The sequence below is a fragment of the Sarcophilus harrisii genome, chromosome 3, assembly GCF_902635505.1.
Source record: "Sarcophilus harrisii chromosome 3, mSarHar1.11, whole genome shotgun sequence".
In the NCBI taxonomy this organism is placed as follows: Eukaryota; Metazoa; Chordata; class Mammalia; order Dasyuromorphia; family Dasyuridae; genus Sarcophilus; species Sarcophilus harrisii.
Window position 1 is genome coordinate 268,660,349 of NC_045428.1, and position 14,600 is coordinate 268,674,948.

Here is a 14,600-nt window from a genome sequence, read left to right on the forward strand (position 1 = left end):
TGCTAGTCATATTCCCATCCTCATATGGGTAGCACCATATTTTCTCCTAGAACTAGCCCCATATTTAAAGACAAACCAACACTCAAAAAGAATCTGATCTTTTCTGAAACAGGTAAAACAAAAGAAATCTGTTAACCAAGCTCTCAGCTCTCTTTGTAAATATGAAAATCTTACCACTTTTCCTAATTTGCTTTTAAAATGAAAGCTGTCACAAGAGCTTGGAAATTAAATATTCAAAAATAATCTTTTACATGAATGAAAGTGTCTTAACCTAGGGCCTTTTGAAGTTCCAAATTTTTTAATAATTATATTTCAATAAAATTGTTTTCCTTTATAATTCTATTTATTTTATACATTTAAAAACATTATTCTGAGGAGTCCACAGGCTTCAACAAAATGCCAAAAGGGTTCATGACATTAAAAAAAATGTTAACAATTCCTGTTTTAGATCATTTGCTCTTCCACACAGACTACAGAATTGAAAAATACTCAGACATATACCTACTATTGTAGCATTTGGGGTGAAAATTCAACTAAGATGCTAAAGTTTCTTTTAAAATTGTGAATGCATATACTTTCATGGATCATAATTCTTATTTTTAAAGGCATTTCTTACCTTACATAGTACTTTATATTTGTAAATTACTTTGTAATCACTACAAGAATAGAAATATTTAAGAAATGCCAACAGCAGTCTTGTTAACTTCTATAGCAAGTAAAAAAGACTGCAACCTCCATTAATTCTACTAACATACTCCAGAGTATATTACAGAAAGAGAGAGAGTGTGTGTGTGTGTTTGTATACGCCCTTTCAAAGGCTCAGAATTAAAAATAAATCTGCTTAAAGGATGTCAAATCCATGCCACATAAAAGATAGAAAACTTGGAACTTGCCAATTTGTTGTGAGCTAACAAATCCACTTATCTGTTTATGAATATTACATATCTACACACTTGCAGCAAGCTACATACACCTTTGTACTATTATAAGGACCCATCATTTTCCAATATAGAAGTGAGAAACAGAAAATCTGGAAAGAAAAGTCTAATATTAAATTCTGATTCTTTTATATCAATTGCCTAAGTAAACTACATATATTGTAAACCACTATTTATAGTAAACCAAACTCACATAACCAGATATTTTTTTTCTGTGCTAAACAACAAATATTTTCACTAAGCATCCATTATGTAGAGAGCACTATGCTAGGAGATATACAAAGATTAAATAAGGCACACTCTTAAGAACAAAATTTTACTAAAATAAGGTTCCCATGTCAAACTCACACTCTAATACCATACAGAACTCACAATCTAACGGCCAAATATAACACATAAACAATTAACTGTGCTATGAAATTACATGAGTACATAAACAAAGAGTTGCACAAGGTCGAGGAAGAGACTGACTGGGGTGGTGGAAAAACTTTATGTAAAGATGGTAGTTGATCTATATTTTAAAAGATGGGTAGGATTCCAACAAGCCAATATGGGGGTGGAAGAGACACTCTCAAGTGTAGGGAACACAGTAAGATATGTACAGAGAATAAGAAGCTGTCCAGTTTGGCTAGAGCACAACACATATAAAAGTAGAATATTGAGCCAAGAAGTTAGAAAATTAAAATAGTGCCTAATGTGTCAGGGCTTTATTTAGAAGGCAATAAAGACTTGAAATCAGGCAGATAAAATGGCTAAAATATCCATACCCTTTGGCCCAGAGATTCCAAAACTCTAGGTGCATAGCCCAAGGAGATCAATGATTAAAAAAAAAGTCCCTATATATAAAACCAAAATATTTATAGCAGCAATTTTTGTGGTCACAAAGAACTGGAAATAAAACAGATGGCTACTGACTGAGAAACAGCTAAACAGATTCTCTTACATGAATGTATTGGAATGTTACTGTGCTTTCAGAAACAATAAATACAGAGAAACAGTGAAAAACTTTGATGAACTGATATACAGCCAAGAAAACAATAGTTCTGCTATAACACTTGTTTTGAAAACATGAATTTGTTTTAATACAATGGATATTTAAGGGAATAATTTTATAATACCATGAATTTTGTGTCCGTTTATGAGTGATTTCATGCAACCCACCTAGGCTGACCTCTTGTCCTAGGCCACCAAGTTTACCAGCCTGAGGCCATAAGCAGAGTTACTATTTATGTATTTCTTAACCATTTTATATAAAATTAAATATATAACATGTATAAGACTAATTTTTATTAGGTTCCCTTCTATATTGTGTCATTAATAAAATTTTTTTGAGCTGCTAACTATTTTTTTTTTTGTGAACCCAATGGTTTTTGTCATACTATTTTACAAAACACAATAGGAACATATTAGGAACATATGTTAACTTACAGCAGAACAACTGTACACAATAAATACAGTGGAGTAAAAAGAACTACCATAATACTATAAAATGAATTTGGCAAAATTACAAAGAACCACCTTGCACCCAAAGAAGATATGAGAAAGTTCCTTCTCTCATTCCTCTACACAGGTGGTCAGTCAATGAGTGTGGAATATTGCCCACACCAGTAGATGTTTAGATATTTTCATATACTGACTAATTTTGCTAAATTTTTTTCTTTTCCTTCTCTTTTGATTTTTTAAAAAAATTCTTTGTTATAAGTGACGGAGCTATCACAGAAGGAAATATCAATATTAAAAATAAAAATCCATTTTGAAAGGGGGAAAAGGCAATAAGGCTCAAAAAGGTTTTCAGGGGAAAAAAAGATGTTCAAATCTGCATAAGGAAGTTCACATGGCACAATTAGGCAGCACTTTTTATAAAGAATGGGTGGAAAAAACAAGAAGCTGAACAAGTGATTCGAATAGACTAGGCAGGAAATGAGACCTTGTGCAATGTGATGTTCATAGTGAAATTAGAGAGGTGAAGGTAGACTAGAGAGATGCTGCTGAAGTAGGATCAACAGGATTTTACTTCTTATTGAATGTGAGACATTAGAGAGAAAGAAAAGCCTAAGGTAACCAACATTCCCACTGCTGGTGACTAGGTGAATAGTAGTGCCACTAACCAACAGAGAAATCGACTAGGAAAAACTGGGGGAGGGGGGAGGGAAATAAGAACAAAGTGGACATTTGAGATGTTTCACATCTTTTAAGTGTTAGGCGATAAGACACTCAGATGAAGTCCTCTTATAGATACTTTAAAGTGGGATATAAAGAGGGACGAACAATAGTCAAAAGCAAAAACTTACAAAACAGAGATAAAGAATAGTAAAGAATCAACAGAAAAGGTATAGTCGGAGAGACAAGAGAATGTGAAGAGTACAATTATCTAGAGTCAAAGAAAAAGAATATCCAGAAAAAGACTTATCGATCATGGCAAAGGATAAGAAATAAGGAAAAGCCTTTGAGATCATTGGTTGGGAGGTCAGAGGGGAACTCAAACAACAAGTTTTACAGTATAGTACGAATGGAAGCCAAATTACAAAAAGGTGAAGACTAAGGAAAGGCAGTTGAGTTATGGAATATGGGCTACTTTTCCAAGAAGTTTTATGGAATATGGGCTACTTTTCCAAGAAGTTTTAACATGAAAAGAAGAGAAAGGACAATAACTTAATGCAAGAGGAGGGTTCAGGGGTAGTTTTTTCCTTTTTTTTTAAAGATCAGGGAATCCTAAACACATTTGCAGACAAAAGCAAAGGAGGCAATAGAGATGAAGAGATTAAAGATACATGGGAGAGGAAGGTACCAAAAAAAGAGAAATTTTGAAATCAAAGACAGAGAATAAGCTTTGGCAAAAAGGAGGGATATGTCATCTCTGAGATGGAGGGAAGAAATAATACAAGAAAATACTGAAGCACTAAAAGGAAGTTGTTCAGAAATCTTACATCAAAAGGCCTGGATCCTTGATGTTTATAAAGACAACATTAAGAAACATTCTAAAAGACAATCTTAATTATCAAAGCAAGATAATGCTTTTTGAATTGTATGAGAATATTAAACCCATAGCGGATGCTTAGTATATATGGTAACTCTTAGTGAACCAAATTATCTAAATAACTCAAAATACCCACACTGGATAATTGGGAATTTACTGTACATAGCTGTACCCAAAAAGTAAAAAAATTGTATTCTTCTACTTCCCATCAGCTCTATCATTCACAAAGTGCTATGTAAAAATGAGTAGATGTTATTACTTTTCAAATAGTTTTAAATTCACAAATACTTAGAAAGGAGTGAAAATATTTACTTTATTACCTAATATAGAAGTAAACCTGTACTTTTGGATGAATATGACAAGGCAAGCCTCAAAACTTCTATTGGCTTACTCAACACTATTATTTACTGTATTCGACAATAATGTAACATGATTTCAATCCACATAAGGATTATCTGAAGTAAATAGATTGGAGTAAAGCTTAGTGATTCAATACATTAGACTTCACAAAAGAGAACGCCATTATTGACTCTAAATAGAGAAATAATTTTGACTTGCTTCATCAGCAGAGGGGATAGATTTCTATATATATTTTTAAATTTCTCTCAACTTTTCCTAGTTTCTAATCCTTATTGACCAAACAGCAACCATTTGCAAGATGGCAAAATTAGTCTGACCCTATGGAACCCAGTAAGATTAAGTGGCCCTCTTACAGATAATTCTAGTACACTACATGTACTAATGATCTAAACTGGCCACTCCCAGCAGTCTTGAGAGGCTGTGAGTCACTGCACTCACAATAACAGCTCTCATAAATTAAAAAGTTAAAAAGAAAACTATTAACTTCAAACCCTTACTAACATCTAAAAGTTTTTTTAAAGAAAGTAAGAGGAAAAGCAGGAGAATCAAGACAATGAATCTATGCCTTGGCTTTGTGCTGGAGAATGCTATCAAGCACTTTTGCAAATGGAATCAATCCTCTATTGTCCAATCCAAGAGGAAAGGTCATGCTTCTCCAGTGAATATTTATATTTGTGTATTTATATATCATCGTTATCTCTCATATTAGAATGCAGACAATTTAAAAATGAAGTTTTTTTCACTCATATTTATATAGCCAGTACTTAGGAAAGTGACTGGCATATAGTAAACAATTTTTGTTGACTGCTTAATTAGTTGAGTATACAGGTCATAGAATCATAGTTACAGAACTAGAAGATCTGGAGTGAAACCCCTTCATTTTTCAAATATGGAATTTGGGGCCCAACAGGGTGACTTGCCTAAAGTCACAGAGATAGCAAGTGGCAGATCCTATGGTCCCAAATCCCATAAACTAAATCAGAAAGCTATGAGGGACACCAATGTCATCCAACAATGTGTTCTAAGAAAACTATTAAGAAGGAAAATTTTAAATGGAAAAAAAAAGGTTTTATTTTTCTATTCTGAAGGTAGTAATTGTAATTTATTCAAATTATAGATCTGAAAATACTCACCCCAGACCACAAAAGTTCTAAGTATCTTATCTAAGTAATCTGAAGAAACAGATCCAATGAGACCCAACTTAGACTATTTTATCTAAGACTAAAATATCAAATATGCTTTTGCTTAAAGTAGAGCCATAATAGATTTCTTTTAATTTTAGCTAACTTTAGTTAAAATATGTAGGCCAACCGTTCCTTACTTGAAGAAATTCTACAACTTTATACATGACCAAAAAACTATTCACAACCTCTTTCAGACATCAAAAAGTCAAACTAAAAGTTAGTTGATAAACAAAAACCAAAAAAACTGTAATTCCTCCAAATACCACCCAACCATGTATTGCTCATTCCCCAAATCCTAACTATACTCACCCTTTTCTCTTCATATTTCAAACCCTTTTGAGCTGTCTAGTCAGAAAAGGTACATCTAAAAGGTGCCTTGGGAAGGAGAAACTACTCAACTATTCTTAAGTCCTACTTCAACAAAAAATCAAATTATATTAATTCAATACAAACCTCTGTGATTTTTTGGTCCTCTGAAGCAACTCTTTGCACAGTAGTAAAACAAATGTTAAATTCCTGAATGATTGAAGGATATAGGCTGTTGAAGTCCAGAAGTAAGATAAATTTATCATAAAAACCTGGATGAGGAGAAAGAAGAGTATACTAGAATTTCATTCAATTCCTAAGGAAATAAATGAATCAGTGTCAACATCATACCAGAAACAGTACAGTTCAATACGCAACATCAAAGCAGAGGTGAAAGAAAGAGACTATTAAGTGCTTTCTAGCTCAAAAAAATGATTGAGGTTAGAGTGGTAGCAGAGAAGATCCATGAAGACAGAAATTAATAGTAAAGCAAGTATATCACCGTGATCCCAATTCAACAGCTTCTCCCTGAGAGTCTCAACATAACCCTTTATTTAACATGTTCCAATACTGCTCCATACTGGACTTAGCCTTATTATAATGCTTCTAATTAAAACAAACAAACAAAAAAAAAATGTTGGATCCACTAATTGGTGTAATGCATAGAGCACCAGCCCTGAAGTCAGGAGGACTTGAATTCAAATCTGGTCTTAGACACTCAACACTCCTAGGTGTGTGACCTTGGGCAAGTCACTTAACCCTATTGCTTCAGGGGGGAGGAGAGGGGAATGTTGCACTCTTTCCCAAGGGACAATTTGTTAAAAATGTTATGATGTAAATTTCAATCCACATTTCTTTTCCACAAATATATCTTCAGAGAATAGAGTGAACAGCAATGATCTCTGCTAAAGGTCAGTCAGGAGACCTTCAATCAGATTTGTCAGAAGTGGAACGATCCAACCCTTGTTTACTTTCCAAGAGTGAACAGATAGCTTCTATGTTTATGTGGGACACCGAGGATCAGTTATCTCCACATGAAGGAGAAACTGAAATAAAATCAATGTCCACTGATAAGAGAAATATTTAAAAGGAAAAATTAAATCACGGTTTGTCAAAAATCTCTCTTATGCAGTAAAGTATGAGGCAGATGGATAGAAAGAAATCCTACTTGCTAGTCATTAAATGGATGAAGTCAGATTCAAAAAAGCCTACTGTATAATCCAACAAAGATTCAAGACCCAACATAGCTTGCCTAAAACCATACAATTCAAGATTTAGATGCGGAAGAAACCAATCTCGTTTTCTAGATGAGAAGATTGAGCTCCCAAGAAACTAAATGATTTCCCCAGGGCCAGAGAGCAAACAGCAAAGCTGACTCAAATCCAGCATTCTTGCAACTATATAAATGTGTCTAACAAAAGAAATATCTTTCTTGCTTTCATAAGTAACAGTCAGTTTTCTATTAAATAAAAAAAAACAAAAACAAGACTTTAAACAAGATTTAAAAACAGATCCTTCTAGATCTGTAAAATACTCAACACTGTTCTTTTACTACCCTTCTGTGACAATGTAAAAGAATGAAACTATATCTTAGTTTCCAAAGTACTCAACTTCCAAAGAATTATCTCTGAACAGGTTTAAGGATTACCAAAGGGAAAAAAAAGGTTATTTTTCAAAAGGCAAAAATGTTTCAGCCTAGCCTCCATGTCCTCAAGTCTCCAACCTTACCAACTTTAGGATCCAATACCAAGCCACCAGCATATGCTGCTTTCTTTCGTCCTTTTTTGGATTTATTTGCATCTCCATCAATATCTTCGTCTTCATCTCCCTATCATCAACAAAGAAAAATAAAGCCTTGATTAACCATAAAGAATTAATAAGAGAAGAGCAAGAAAATTGGTAATTATCTGTCTTCCTCAATCCTACTATGCAATTTTGATAATCACATAATCTTTACAATAGGTAAAGAACCATTCAAAAATCATTTTAAATATATCTCATTCAGTCATTTCTAATATTTAGCTCTTTACAACCCCAGATTATTTATGTACAAAATTTTCATATTTACAAAATCTACCTCCACAACTTACAGGAAGAGTCAACACAGTGGGGAAAGCTCTTTAAATAGGAGTCAGGAGATCTGGACTGCCAATCCAGTTACAATATGGTTTGTTCTGGGATCCTGGAAAGGCATACCTTTCCATCTAAAGCTAATGAGGAACTGAGTTTGTTTGTCAGTGGCCAATATGAACTGCTTGTGCAAACCAAGACTCATTATCTTAGAGGCTGCAGGGTATCCAGATAAGCCCAAAACAGCCCAAAAAAAAAAAAAAAAAAAAAAAAATCCCCTCATTTGCAAAAAGAATCAAAAAATTAGTGGAGCCTGATTTGTTTGGCCACTACTTTTGTTTGAGAAAGGCACTTCAGCTTTCTTCATCTATAAATAGAAGAAACTGAACTAAATGGCATCTACATTCCCTTTAGAACTCAAATCCTATGCACTAATTAATTTAAATAAATGTCTCCCAAATTAATCTTGAGATAGGTTAGAGTACATCTGTTTTAACACATTCTAAAATTAAACTTAATGTAAGGCCAGAACCCACATTAACTAAAAACATTATAGAAACCATTTCAAAACAATGTATTTGAAATTTTATCCCAATCTTACCAATATCTGATAGAGCACAAAGTGAAAACCCAATAGTTAAGAAACTAAGGAAATAAATTAAATTCCTCACTTACTAACACTTCAGTATCTTCTCTATGACTTTGATATTTATTTTTCACTAAGTCATAAAACCTTGGATGCTCAACTAGGCCAACTCCTTTCATTTTACAAATGAGCAAGCCAGAAGTCAAGTAACTTAGAAAAATCCTACAGCTATTGACCAACAAAGCCTTAATTAAAATTTAGGTCTCCTTATTCCCAGATGTCCAGGACTCTTCCTACTATTATACTGTCTATCATCACCAAATGCCTTCCCTTGGACTTTCTCAATGTCTATGAGCAAATTTTTATTTACACAGAAAAAGAAAAAAGAAAAATGAATGAAACTGGAACAGTCTTGATACATATAGGGTTTCTACTATAAATGAGGCCTTAATTACATAATTACTTCAGAAATAGATATTATACCAAAGGAAAAAAAATTATCTAAATTCTATAGCAAAAATGGTAGTCAAGAAAAAGATAAAACAGAACACATCTTTGACCCACCAGTCTTTGTTGAGGTTTCCTGAAATTCTGTTTGTCAGGCACAATATAGTTGTTCTCATAAAATGCATGAAGCAGCAAGAACTCATTACGCTCAGACCTACCACCCATCATAGTCCTTGACTACAAAAAAAGGAACAATTTTAAAAATCATTAATTTTATTGCCCACCAAACAAAAGCCAAAGGAAAATTTCAAAATGCTTTACCCCATTCAATAATCTTAAAAACAAAAACTACCAATTATATAAAATCTTTTGTAAACTTTTTTTAATCATTTTGTCCAAAAAGGAGGTGGAAAAAAAAAATACTTAAATAATTCATTAATTGTTTAGCTATCTCTTTACTCTTCCATCTAAAAGTCAATAGATCATTTTAGATGTTTTGAGGAAGGAACTTTCTGAAGTTAATCCAAATTTCACCATACTACACCTGGTATTTTCCTCCTGCTTCAACACCACAACATTCTTTGAAGGAAGCACATTTCCAGAATGCTAAGTAATTTATTTTCAAAGGATGGATTTAGATATATTACTATATATCTACCACAGCCCAAAACTGACGCTACACATTTCCTTCTCAACTTTTATTCATGCCTCCCAATCCCATCTGCTAAATGGATTTACCATAACATTCCCAGCAATATTTGTGATCTGCAGTGCTAATGGGAGGACATTGAGCTCACACATAATTTGCAGAATGAACTTGGCATCTTTCCAGGTATTTTCCAATAGATACATTAGATGAGGAGAGTCACTGCATAGGAAAGAATGAGACAGAAATAAGCCATTAAAATATAGAAACACGACTTAGCAAGTCAAAAAAAAAAAAAAATCAAGTAAATTGAATACAACAAACTTCAAGGTTGGTAGCACCTCAACAGTAAAGTAGTTAACTTTCCACAATTAATGTGCATTACCTTTGGTCAACATAAAAAAGCTTGTCAATAAAGTCAAGAGAGTTATCTAGATTGATTTTGTATGCAAAATTAATTTATGTTTGGGCTACTATTAATTTATGTTTGCTGAAATAATGAGGTCAGCAACAGGATGATTTCAGAAAGGCCTGGAGAGACTTACACGAACTGATGCTGAGTGAAATGAGCAGGACCAGGAGATCATTATATACTTCAACAACAATACTAGATGATGACCAGTTCTGATGGATCAGGCCATCCTCAGCAACGAGATCAACCAAATCATTTCTAATGGAGCAGTAATGAACTGAACCAGCTATGCCCAGAAAAAGAACTCTGGGAGATGACTAAAAACCATTACATTGAATTCCCAATCCCTATATTTATGCACACCTGCATTTTTGATTTCCTTCACAAGCTAATTGTACAATAATTCAGAGTCTGATTCTTTTTGTACAGCAAAATAATGTTTTGGTCATGTATACTTATTGTGTATCTAAGTTATATTTTAATATATTTAACATCTACTGGTAATCCTGCCATTTAGGGGAGGGGGTGGGGGGGTAAGAGGTGAAAAATTGGAACAAGAGGTTTGGCAGTTGTTAATGCTGTAAAGTTACCCATGTATATATCCTGTAAATAAAAGGCTATTAAAGAAAAAAAAAAAAAAAAAGAAATAATGAGGTCAGTAAAAGAATAGTAAAGAGATTAAATGATGATTTCAAAGTATGTATATCAATTACATTTCTCCAGTTTTATCTTTATCTTTTAAAGATAGAGAAAAAATAGTATGTTGTTTTTATGTGTGCATAATTTTGTTTTTCATCTTTTAATTACTTATTTGGCTGAAATTAGTATAAATAATGTGGAAATACAAAAATGAGACATCATAAAGATAAAGCTACTACTAGAAATTCATCAAGCTGATGAGGAGAGTTAGAAATTTTTCCAATCACCAGGGACAATATTTGGAAAATTATTGTTACTGGACACTAAAAAGGTCTATGAGGGAGTGAGAGAGAATATCTGCCCCTCCAGGTCCTCTTTAGTCTCTCTGAGAATAGCATGTAGGTAACTCTCTTTGATCATTTCAAAAGAACTTTCATTTTTTTATATTTTTAGTGGTACACTGCTATTATCGCAAAGGAAACTTACAATAAGTCTCTATTATACAAAAGGGAAGAATAAAGTAGATTAAATGTACACTAGTGAGAAGACAAATGATCACCTAATCAATGTAAAATATAAAAAAAGAAATGATGAGAATCTTCTAGTGTAAGAGCTTGGGGAAATGGGGGATGGAAGATGGAGGGGAGAGGAGATAAATTTATAACAATGGCCAAAGTCATAAATAATTCCAAATTGATGGTCACAAACACCCTACCCATGTTCTAGAGCTAATCCTCTTCCCTTTCTAATCCTACATCCTAGTCGTAATGTACTTTAAACAACAAAAATATGCAAAAATTCTAAATTAAACTAATGGTACCTCTGATATTAAAGCAGGCCAAATTTGGAAATATTTTAGGACATACCTATACATATTTCGTATATTTTCTGATGGAATTGTTACCCTTTCAGCTTTTAGGATCTGGTGAACCAATTCAGATAAATGGTAACTCTTGCAACGAATCAATTCCTTTGCTGAAATTTCCACATCACAGATCATGCGGCCACAGGCCGCATTCCTTTCTGCAAAGCCACCCCTGCCCTATACAAAAGAAAAAACAAGTTTCACATATGGCAGACATTGAGAGTTATTTCTTTCAACACATTTTGAGGAGGCGAGACAATGAAGTGTTTCTAAGAGACTTGCATTATAAAATGTCCCATAGATGCTTAAAGTAGAATATTCAGAACAAGACAGAGAGATCTAATACTATATCTGCCTGCTAAGTCCTAATGAAATTTTATAGCTGGGTTGTAAATTTTATTTTTATAAGTCATATAAGACCCATAAAACATTGAGGTTTTACAGGTTACACAAACATTAGTGAGTGACAGGCAAAGACACACAAAGGGGATGTTTCCACTGACACAGAATTAAAAGAACCTATTTACCCTCTCCTAAATACATACCCAACAATCTTCTTCCTCATTTCTTTAACCAAAAATGCTATTTGAATTTTAAAAGTTTCTACCAAAATCGCATCAGAAAACACCAACCATTAGGAAGGGCAAGGAGTGAAACGGAATAGAATGTTTCATTGGTCAACAGAACCAAGTGATTTTGGGCAAGTCTTTTTAACCCTATATGGGGTTGGGACCCTTCTCTGTAAAAGGAGGAGCTTAGACTAGATTACCTTTAAGGTTCTTTCCAGTTCTAAGTAAATCTCTGACCCTAAGAATCTAAGAATATTTTCTCATACATATTACTACATTAATAATAATTTCTGAAATTTACATCTTTTACGTTTTACAAAGCATTTTTCTCATCTCATCTGAATTTATTTTCATGTCAGCCTTAGAAGAGAGCTAATACAGGTTTTATCCTAATTTACAGATGAAGAAACTAAAGCCCCAAAAGCCTTGATTTGCTCATCATCACATGACTAGTAAATATCAGAGGCAACATTCAAACCCAAATTCAGAGAGGCATAAAATAAAATGTGTACATAGAGAATGAGAGAGAGAAAATGAGAGAAAGGGGGAGAGATTTGAACTTGTAGAGATAATTAACAAACAAGAAACAAAGACATTTAGGCCAAAACATGTGTTAATAACTTTAGCACTACTGACATGAATTATTTGTCAAATGCCCAAAAATTAATTCTAGTTTGCCCCCCGAAAGAATTTTAAGTAGCCTCATTCTATGAAAGTATTTATAAATAAATCCAGCTATATCCATGGTTACTGGAGTAACAGTAGTAGTAACAACAGTAGAGAAAATCATGAAGAAATCCACATAATAGTTAAGACATAGTTTTGTTCTCATTCTATGTCAACAGGCTACCATAAAAGTGCTTTATTGATGACATATACATATCATTCTACTCCTTACAACAGGCACTGAACTGTCATGCCAGACATTCTCTTTAGGGTTGTTGCTGCTATTGCTATAGTTCCACAACTAATTTAATATAACCCAAAGATATATGGTTTTTACCAAGAAAATGCTGATAGCTTTTAATTGTGATTCATTATGCAAACATTTATTAAGCATTTTTACTAACTGCTAAACATAATACTAAATGTTAGAAAGAGATATACAAAGGAATCTGAAATATGTTTTTCAGGCTCTCAAAAAACATAAATTTTTGATATGATTTGAAATGATAACATTTAGGGTCAGGGACAAAGATGTTTTATTACAAAAGTTGAAATGCATACACAGCATTATTCATACACAGGAATTTCAGTTACATTCAATTATATTACTTTCTACAAGAAATACTAAAGAAAAAAATAAACATATGTTTTAATTACCCCAAGCTTTGGCATGTTGGATCTCTTTAGGCGACCTATCTTAGACCAGTGAGGAACTTTGCACACATTAATTCTCTGCAGTAGCACTTCCAGATCAAATCCATAAATATTATGACCCTAACCAGAAAAAGGAAACAGCAGAGGAGGTTATCACAAATGCAAATTAAAGGACTTATCTTCATATGCATAGAATTTCTTTGCCCTTTCTTTTTTCGGTCTCTAATTGATGGCATCATGAGCCTACCTCCGATTGGAAGTCCTTTCTTCTTCAGGAATTTATTCATCAGCAGCATTCATTAGCCTTGACATTAACGAGGCTGCTCAGTAGATTGCTGAAATAAACTTTATTTCAACCTAATTGATGCTAGGTTCATATAATGTCTTTTAATTTGCAGTCTCATGCCTCACAGTCAGAGAGGCAGATGCAAATGTGAATATCCTATATGCTGTTTTTCATTTAATCAGTAAAAGGTGTGTTCAAACAATTTCACTTGAAACTAAAAGTGCATACTAACCCAGTTGTGAAATACCCAATGTTAAGATTTTATAGGAAAGCTATATCTACTCTCTTCTTACATAAGTGTTCAAAACATTGCTTATTTAGACCCTCAATCAAAATATCACAAAGCAATTTTCCAACACTATCTAAACTGCTCAGAGATGACATTTTCTGAAGACAAAGGAAACAAACCTGTATTTACGGGAGGGAGTAAGGGGAAGCAAAAAGTAGAAAACCAAAGTATTAAGAATCATACAGTATTAAAAATCATAAACTTCCACCATCTACCATTCAAAGAGCTAGAACCAGTAAGCCTAGTATTTTAGGGGGGGAAAAAAAGAGGTAGACAGGCCCAAAAGAATCAAATGAGTGGGAAGATTAAGTTTAAATGAAAAAAAGAACATTTTATAGCAATTTTACTTCTTCTGGGAGCTAATGGATAACAAGATTTAATTTCTGAGAACCTGGGACTTCCCCAAGTTATGCTTTAAGCCTTTCAGGATTCTAGTCTCAAATCCTCACACTAGAATGGCTCTTACACCCACAAAGAAGAACAGGAATTATTAGTTTGCTTCTTAGGATGCTATTATTAGTTTGCTGCTTAAAGTGCAATTACTATATGAAGTTAGAGAGCCAATCATGACTCAAAGATGCAGACGCTGCAAGCAAAGCATAGATTAGGAACTCCTGATTCTAAGTCTGGGTTACAGGAGATGCTAAAGCTAGAAAGGGGAGACACAGGCAGAATTTTCCTTCAGTTCTCTGATGGGTCCCCAAAT

The 14,600-nt window shown here is 33.4% G+C and overlaps 1 protein-coding gene and 1 non-coding gene across 4 annotated transcripts in view; both read right to left on the reverse strand.

The window, feature by feature from the left end:
- The window catches only part of POLA1 (DNA polymerase alpha 1, catalytic subunit), a 332,125-nt gene that overhangs the window by 281,304 nt on the left and 36,221 nt on the right, over nt 1-14,600 (reverse strand). For all 3 annotated transcript variants that reach the window (XM_012544449.3, XM_031959462.1, XM_031959461.1), the window contains exons 19-24: nt 13,323-13,439; nt 11,432-11,607; nt 9,607-9,736; nt 8,986-9,105; nt 7,494-7,593; nt 5,913-6,037 (exon numbers count right to left, since the gene is read on the reverse strand). In XM_012544449.3, coding sequence (XP_012399903.1) covers nt 5,913-6,037; nt 7,494-7,593; nt 8,986-9,105; nt 9,607-9,736; nt 11,432-11,607; nt 13,323-13,439 — 768 coding nt within the window. The remainder of the gene's footprint in view (nt 1-5,912; nt 6,038-7,493; nt 7,594-8,985; nt 9,106-9,606; nt 9,737-11,431; nt 11,608-13,322; nt 13,440-14,600) is intronic.
- On the reverse strand, nt 6,701-6,832 carry LOC111719677. The gene has a single exon (XR_002769700.1).